Consider the following 9,462-nt stretch of genomic DNA (forward strand, 5'->3'; position numbering starts at 1 on the left):
TTTCTATTCTCTTTTGTAAAACTTAATTATGTTCTACAAAAATAAAAACAAAATCAACAGTCCCTCTCCCTTCTCCCCTCCTTTCTTTTTCCTTCCCTACTTCCCGGTCCTAGATAGGACCTTAAACTATATCTGATGGTGAGGCCCCAGTTTGCGGGCTTTGGGGAGCGTGGAGCAACCCTTTAATTGCCATTGCTCTCAGGTCCACTCTGACCCGGAGTGGTAGTACCTGTTAGGGTCCCAACTATGGGTTAAATAAAAAACAAACCAAAAATTAAAAAAAAATAAAATAAAATAAATAAATAAATAATGATAAATACATTCTATTAAAAAATTATTCTTCAAAATTTGATCAGATTCCACTGGGCCCTGTCGGCAGGACATCAGAATATGCCGACTACCCCCTTGCAGAGAGTAGAAGAAGATTTGGAGGTCAGGATTTAGTACCCCCACTTCCCAACACACCACTTTGGCCCTTACTGGGCTAGATGGGCGGTCGGAGGGGCCCGATCCGACCAATCGGCTGGTTATGTCAAGCCCCACCATATATCGCCCACCCCATAAACCTATCATCAACACAATATGCCTATCCCTTCCCCACAAATAACACCTACTCCCTAATATATGGTGGAAAGCGGTGGCTGAGGGTCAATCAACGAAGTGAAATATCTATGACATGGCTGCAAACCCTTTAAATTACTTCGTATCCCAGAGTAACATCAAAGGAAAACAGGTGCTCATAAATGATATCACATAAATCGAGTATATCACCTTTGTATCCTTGTTGAGCCTGGGCGAATGGGTTTCCCCCCAGGCACTTCCCATATAGGGCTCCGGGGTGGGTGGGGAGCAAAGATGATGAAAAAAACAACCTTTTTTACCCCCCCCCCCCAAAAAAAAAGAAACTTCTCTGATGTTTCCGACATCTCAAGTTCAGAGGACGAACAGAATTGCTTAATCAATGAAAACACAATATTTTTAGTAATGGAAACACTTGAAAAAAATGAAATAAATAAAATTTCACCTTTTACAATGGAAAAAATTTTCTCTCAAAAAATAAAACCCAAAATGATAAAAAGACTGCAAAATAACACCATACTTATCGAATTGAAACAAAAAAACACAAGCTAAAGAAATTCTCAATTGGCAAACCTTTAACAATATCATAATTAAAATTTATCCCCACCCATACCTAAACTCCTCAAAAGGAGTCATTAGATGCAGTGAACTATCAAATTGCTCGACTGAGGAAATTTTATATAATCTATCATCCCAAAGTGTTACAGAAGTAAAAAGAATAAGAATAAAACGAAATGCAGAAACTATATTGACAAATACATATATACTCTCCTTTGACTCCACAAACCCCCCAAGTGAGATTAAAATTGGATACCTAAAAGTGAACGTTGAAAAATACATCCCAAACCCTTTAAGGTGCTACAATTGTCAACAATTTGGACATCACCAATCCAAATGCACCAAATCACCAATATGTATAAGATGTGGTGAAAACTCAAAACATAGTGACTGCAAAAAAGACTCCAAATGCTCAAAACTGTAGTGAAAACCATTCAGCTGACTTCAAAAGAAGCAAAACATGGCTAAAAGAAAAAGAAATAACAACAATAAAGTACACAAAAAATATAAACTTCCTGGAAGTCAGGAAAATTATGAACGCAAGATACTCTAACCACTTTAACATGCCTGGATATCTCCCACTCTGCCGTAAGGACTCTGACAGACATATGCACGGACTTGGAGTTTACATTCGTAATACCCTTCCCTTGACTAGAGAAACAAACCTAGAAACAGATGATCAAGCCTTTATGTGCTTTAGACTAAACATGCAACACAATATTAGCTACTATTATTTTCTCTACCGCTCTCCCTCGACTCAGGACTGCTCCATAATAAACAAAGTATCTGACAGCATAGACACGGCACTGACCCTCGACACTAGCGCACAAATACATGTGTTTGGTGACTTTAATGTCCACCACAAAAACTGGCTTATATTCTCTACTCACACAGATGCAGCGGACAGCACAACCCATAGCTTCGCTATATCTCACTCCCTATCACAAATTGCTACGTTTCCAACACGGTTCCCTGACCAGGAAGAACAACACGCATCACTTCTAGATCTGTTTTTGACCACAGTTCCCGATGACTGCATAACGAAGGCCCACAGCCCACTCGGGAACGCTGATCATGCAGTGATAATGGTTGAAATCGCCCTAAACTCTAGACCCAAAACTGAAGAACCAGTGCTCAAAACAACGAGATATTATAATAAGGCTGACTGAGAAGCCATCAGGGAACTAATTAGAGATGCTCCATGGAAAAATATTTTCTCTCTCCCTGCTGAACAATGTGCAAACGAGACCACTGACTGGTTCAAAACTGCAATCGAAGCGCATGTTCCCATGCGGAAATTTTATAGTAAGCCCCACTCTCCCCAATGGTTTACGTCGACTTGTGCAACTGCCATTGCTCAAAAGCAGCATGCATACCGTAGGTTTAACCGACATAAGTCAAGTTCAAACAGACTGAAGTATATAGAAGCTAGAAATAACGTTAAGAAAGAAATAGCGACAGCTAAGAGAGAATTTACGGAAACCACTAAAAAGCGCATCGAAGCACAAAAACTAGGAACTCGAGACTTCTGGAAAATCTACAACAGTGTAGTAAATAATGGGCAATCAACAATTCCCCCACTAACCAACAATCACAAGGTTGTCTCCTCAGCAACCGACAAGGCTAACATGCTTGCCAGTCGGTTTGCCTCAAACTCCACACTGGACCCTTCCAACCACCCCCTACCTGACTTTCCTATGCGGACAGACGCCACACTAGACGATCTGAAAACCACCCCTGCTCAGGTGCATGCTATCATAAAAAACCTTGATACCTCAAAAGCATGTAGACCCGATCTTATCCCAGCTGTGCTATTAAAAAAGTGCTCAGCCGAAGTAGCTTCAGTTCTCTCCAAACTCTACAACAAATGCCTTAATGAAGCTTGCTTTCCGGTCTGTTGGAAAACTGCTTCTGTTGTACCAGTATTCAAGAATTCTGGCGAAAGGACAGACCCATCAAATTATCGCCCCATTAGCCTCCTCCCACTTTTTGCCAAAATATTTGAGACCATAATTAACCATGCTCTAGTCCATCATCTTACAGATGCTAAACTACTGACTGACAAACAATATGGATTTAGACAAGCCCGTTCCACAGCAGACATCCTAACTGTGATCTCTGAACGTATATACCATTTACTGGACAACGCGGGGGAGGGCAGAGCGGTAGCTCTAGATATATCTAAGGCTTTTGACAGGGTATGGCATGAGGGTCTCCTCAGTAAAATCAGATCATACGGTATCACTGGTAGAATACTTAACATAATTAAATCCTTCTTAGATAAGAGAAAAATCCAGGTAGTCCTCGACGGTCGCACATCTAAACAATATGATATAAATGCGGGAGTGCCCCAGGGTTCTATCCTTGGACCTCTATTGTTCCTGATATTCATAAATGACCTCCCCGACAACATTGCCTCTGAGATGGGTATATATGCTGATGACACTACACTCTATGGCAGGCACGACAGGAAGACGAATGAACACATTTCTAAAGAAATGGCAGAAACACTAGAGGAAGACCTCCAATCTGTAGTGGAATGGGGACAAAAGTGGTTGGTCGCGTTCAATGCTGCCAAGACTAAACTAGTTTCATTCAATGATTACAAGAAACCCTCTCTACCACCCATAGCAATGGCCAACGACTCTTTATCTGAGAGTCCATCTTTCAAACTCCTTGGCCTAACGTTCACAGGAAACATGAGTTGGAACAATTACATTGAAGGCATTGCCAGGGCCGCTGCAAGAAAGGTGGGCTCTCTCTACCGTGCTAGAAAACTACTAACACCCGAAAGTATCCTGTACCTCTATAAGGCCACCATTCGCCCATGTATGGAGTATTGTTGTCACATCTGAGCTGGTGCATCTGCTACTAGTCTCTCGCTCCTTGACAAGGTTCAAAAGAGAGTCGCAAACCTGATAGGCCCTGAACTGGCATCTAAGCTTCAGCCTCTGTCCCATCGACGAAATGTTGCATCCCTCTGCCTTTTCTACAAGTATTTTAGTGGTGAATGCTCTGACGAACTGCAATCACTTGTGCCCCCACGACGTGTGCACCCTCGACAAACCCGACAGGCTGCTAAATCCCACCCCCACACTGTAGAGATCCCTAGATGTAAAAGATCTTTTTACTCCAATAGTTTCTTCCCCAGAACCGCTAGACTTTGGAATTCCATTCCAGGTCCCTGCTTCCCCAACAGTACTGACGTGCAGAAGTTCAAGTGTAACGTGAACCGACACCTTGCTGCCCAAATCCCTATATAGTACCCCAGTAGTTGTTGCCCCTGATAGTAGCCCCCTACACCAAAGTGGCAATGTGCCTTGTTTGGGGTGAAAATGTAATAATAAAAAAAATTTAAAAAAAACAAGAATGCTAAAATACACACAAATCAAAGTTGTCAAAATTATACAAAAAATCCTCCAGAAATAAAAACTGAAGGAATATCTCAATTGATAAAAGAGATGAAAAACCTCATGAAAGAAATTAAAACACTAATCCTGAACTCTGGAAATAATCAGTCTACAAAAGAGAGTACAACAAAAAAAAAACAGAACCAACAAATCAAAAAACTCAAATTAAATCAAACAAAGAAAAAGAAAAAACTCACCAAATGAAAACAACCCATATAAACAAATCAAATGAAACACCATCACCCAATAAAACGAAAACTAAAGAAAAAAACAATTAACAAACCAAGATCTAGATCCCAATCAACCTCAAGAGGAGGAAACAAAATAGGAACACTGGAGGAGATGGAAGTAGAAGACAAAACACCCCCACACAAATAAAATGACAGACCACAATAAAAAAAACTCAAACTATCATTCAATGGAACTGCCGACGACTTAAGGCAAACATAAACGACTTGCTACTGTTAATATCTAAACTACGACCTGCTATCATCTGCTTCCAGGAAACATTCCTAAAGACACATGATAACATCACTATAAAAAACTACACCCAATACAACTTTATACACAATACTGGACAGAGGGCCTCCGGAGGTGTATCGATTCTAGTTAGAAACGACATGCCTCAGAGCGAAATAACTCTAGACACCACATTACAAGCAATTGCTGTGAAAACCACTTTACATAAAACTATCAACATTTGCTCCATGTATATCCCACCACATGACCCCATAAATGAAGCCGAAGTCAACAAAATAATAGAACAACTTCCTAAACCATACATCCTACTAGGAGACTTCAACAGCCACAACATCATATGGGGAAGCAATAAAGCAGACATAAAAGGTAAAAAACTAGAAAATATCATCAACAATAACAATCTGTCCCTCATGAACCAAAACTCCAATATATACCTCCACCCTGCCTCAGTTACATACTCACTCATTGATTTGTCGCTATGCGACCCAGCCACATTAATGGACTACAGCTGGCAAGTGTATGATGACTCATGTGGTAGCAATCATTTTCCCATCATACTTGAAAACTCAATCCCGATTGAAGATTACCTCCCCAGATGGAAGCTAAATAAAGCAAATTGGGAGGAATATAAAACCCAATGCAATGCAAAACTAATAGAAAAAGATGAACCGGAGAACTCTATGGAACACTTCACTGATACGTTGATTTCAATAGCTGGGGAATGTATACCCAAAGGCTCCAAATCCAAAAAATATAAAAGACCTTGGTTTAATGAAGATTGCCAAAAGGCGGTAAGATTACGTAAAGCTGCACTGCGAAAATTTAAAAGTCATCCCACTACCCACAATCTAGACCAGTTCAAACAAAACCGAGCAAAAGCCCGTAGAACAATTAAGGAGGCCAAAAGAATGTCATGGAGAGTCTATGTCAGCAAACTGCCCCTCTAACACCAAAACAGAACAAATCTGAAATATGCTTAGAAAGATAGCTGGTAAAAATCAACCAACAATGCTAAAACACCTGTCAAAAGATAATACAAAAATAACCAGCAAAAAAGATATAGCAAAAACCTTCTCAAAAAAAAAGATATAGCAAAAACCTTCTCAAAAAAGTCCTCTAGCAAAAATTATAAACCACAATTCAAAAAAGTCAAACTAGATGCTGAAAGAAACAAACTAAACTTCAACTCAGACAATGTAGAAGACTACAACAAACCTTTCACCCTATCTGAATCAACCGACGCCATAAACAGTTCACACAACACTGCAACAGGGCCAGATGAGATCCACTACGAGTTCTTGAAACAACTACCTCAAAAATCCTTAATCTACTTCCAAAACATCTTCAATGACATTTGGATCAGGGGTAAACTCCCTGACATATGGAAACAAGCAACAGTAATCCCCATCCCCAAACCTGATAAAGTTAAGTCTGATCCCACAAGCTACCGACCCATAGCATTGACAAGTTGCGTATGCAAAACATTCGAAAGAATGCTAAACAAAAGATTAACCTGGTACCTCGAAGCAAATGGCCTGATAACAGACCTCCAAAGTGAATTTAGAAATAAAAGAAGCACCATTGACAACCTGGTACGCCTGGAAACTTTCATTAGAGAGGGGTACATAAAAAAAGAACACATAACGACCATCTTCTTTGATTTGGAAAAAGCCTACGAGACAACATGGAGATATGGCATTATGAAAGACCTGCACAATCTAGTTCTAAAGGGAAGACTACCCAAATTAATAAAAGATTTTTTATCTGACAGGGACTTTAGGGTCCGTGTGGGATCCACCTTTTCTGACCTCAAAAACCAGGAGGAAGGGGTCCCACAAGGAAGCATACTATCAGTCACTTTATTTAATATAAAGATTAACAATATTACCAAATGCCTAAGTCCTGGAACCGACTGCTCCCTATATGTCGATGACTTCTTCATCTGTTATAGATCAAAAAATGTCCAAACAATAGAGTGACAGTTGCAGCTGAACCTAAACAAAATAAACCGGTGGGCCACAGAAAATGGTCTTAAATTTTCCGAGTCTAAAACGAAGTGCATGCACTTCTGTAACATTAAAAAAATGCACAACAATCCAACCCTCAAACTCGATGGTAAAAAAATTGATATTACTGATCAATATAAATACCTAAGGATCATTTTTGACAAAAAATTGAATTTTATTCCCCATCTGAGAAATTTAAAGCAGAAATGCCACAAAGCACTACAATTATTAAGAGTTGTCGCTAACACAGACTGGGGAGCACACCAATAAACGCTCCTAAAACTATACAGAATTCTAATTCGTTCGAAACTGGACTATGGATGTTTCATTTATGGGTCAGCAAGGCCTTCCTACATAAATATCCTTGACCCCATTCACCATGAAGGACTAAGACTAATCTTGGGAGCATATAGAACATCCCCCAAAGAAAGCCTATATGCAGAAGCCCACGAAACACCCCTAAAGCTCAGACGGGAAAAATTTGGCTTACAATACTACCTGAAACTAAAGTCTTGCCTAAAAAAACCCGCTTATCAATGTACCTTTGACCCCAAATATAGAAACCTATTTAACAGAAAAAAAAACCCATAAAAACCTTCGGACTTCGAATGGAAACCAGTATAGAAGAATCTCAAATTCCAATAACAAATATCCACCATTCTGTAATATCTGAAAGCCCACCATGGACTATGAGACAACCAGATGTAATGCTGAACTTAAATGAAAATAAAAAATCAAAAACAAATCCTGCCACATTTCAAGAAGAACTTGAAAATATCAAGCTATGCTACTCTGACTATACATACATATACACAGATGGCTCGAAGGATAACGATAGAGTTGGATGTGCAGCTACCTACAACAATACAAAAATTAGCAAACGACTTCCGAATGAAGCCTCTATATTTAGTGCTGAAACCAAAGCCATAGATTTAGCACTGGATATCATTGCTGAAGAAAACTCAGAAAAATTCATTATATTCTCTGACTCCTTATCCGTTTTAACAGCTATAAAAAATAGAAAACAAGAGAACCTCACAATTATCAAACTCCTAAACAAAATAAATCTCATTACCGACCAAAAGAAAATAATATTCACCTGGATCCCTAGCCACATGGGAATCAGGGGCAATGAAAGATCCGATGCTATGACTAAGGAGGCAATGAAGTTGAACTTTGATGGGCACAGGATCCCATACACGGATATTAGACCCCTGATCAACAGCCATATACTTAGGAAATGGCAAAGTCAATGAAATAAAAATACAAATAACAAATTATACAATATAAAACCCACACTTGGAGAGAGGAGGCAGGATTATCAAAAAAACAAACAAAAAACAAAATGTCATTTTAACAAGACTTAGAATAGGTCACACACATTTAACCCATTCCTACCTCCTAAAAGGAGAAAGTCAACTCCAATGCATTCCCTATCAAGTACCACTTACTGTAAAACATTTACTAACTGAATGCACAGATCTTTCACAAATTAGGAAAAAACACTATAAAGAAATAGATCTTCAAATAATCTTCAAAGAGAACAACACCAGAAAAATCTTATCTTACATTAAAGAAATAGGACTCTTCCAAAAAATATAACCGCCAAAAACCTTGTAATCAGTTTTTTTCTGTCTGTTTCGATTTACTCAAAACCGCACACACCTCGTCTTCTCATGTATCGTTCTCTTCTACTTCTTGCTCTTTTTCTTCTTTTTTCTTCTCAGTCGTCAGAAGCGTCGTCTTTGTCTTGACTACGTTTTTCCTTCTCCCTTCTTGCTCACAGTGACCCGTTTTTATGCTAAGCTGAACTCTCGTGTGTGCGAGAGAACACGAGATTTTGCGTGATTACTTAGCAATATTAACCGGCCGCCGCCATCTTGCCATTTTTCTTTGGACGTGCCCGCTTTGCAGAGTGCACACCTCGAGCGTTTGTCAGGTAAGCCCGTCTGTTCGCAATTTATTACACAAACCTTATATTCTGCAAAAGCATCCTGCAAGACAGAGAACAAAAATGATAAAATCCACTATAAAACAACCAAACCAAAAGCTACAAACTAACGATTGAAAATACAAAGAACTTCAAGAAGTGAGTCTCCTATAAAATAACTGGATACAACATCAAATACTATCTCCAAAATGACTAGATTCAGCATTGAATGGCCCAGAAGTGGTTGATAGAAAAAAAAACAACATTAAATGACTCACAAAGGTTGATATGCTGATTAAATAACCCATCCATCCATCGAGACCATTGGATTCAGGAATTTGAATTAGGGGAGTGTTTTTTGGTCTCATAAGGCCCAATAAAGCGGCATTTAACCGAGGCTACCGAGAGTAAAAGCTAGCCTCGGTTAAATGCCGCTTTATTGGGCCTTATGAGACCCGTGGCAGAAACCAAATACGCGAGTGTCAAAGAAGAGTTAAAT

At 39.3% G+C, this 9,462-nt stretch overlaps 1 protein-coding gene across 1 annotated transcript; it reads left to right on the forward strand.

Moving 5' to 3' along the window:
- Positions 1 to 5,167: 5,167 nt before the first annotated feature.
- Positions 5,168 to 5,974, forward strand: LOC145243730 (uncharacterized). The gene has a single exon (XM_080106780.1). The coding sequence runs from the start codon at positions 5,168 to 5,170 to the stop codon at positions 5,972 to 5,974; it is 807 nt and encodes a 268-aa protein (XP_079962906.1).
- The last annotated feature ends 3,488 nt before the right edge of the window (positions 5,975 to 9,462 follow it).

This window comes from Euprymna scolopes, chromosome 22 (assembly GCF_053919585.1).
Source record: "Euprymna scolopes isolate OS-2025 chromosome 22, ASM5391958v1, whole genome shotgun sequence".
Taxonomy (NCBI): domain Eukaryota; kingdom Metazoa; phylum Mollusca; class Cephalopoda; order Sepiida; family Sepiolidae; genus Euprymna; species Euprymna scolopes.

Coding starts and splice junctions, on each gene's coding strand:
- LOC145243730 (XM_080106780.1), top strand. CDS start 5,168: ATGCCTCAGAGCGAAATAACTCTAGACACCACATTACAAGCAATTGCT.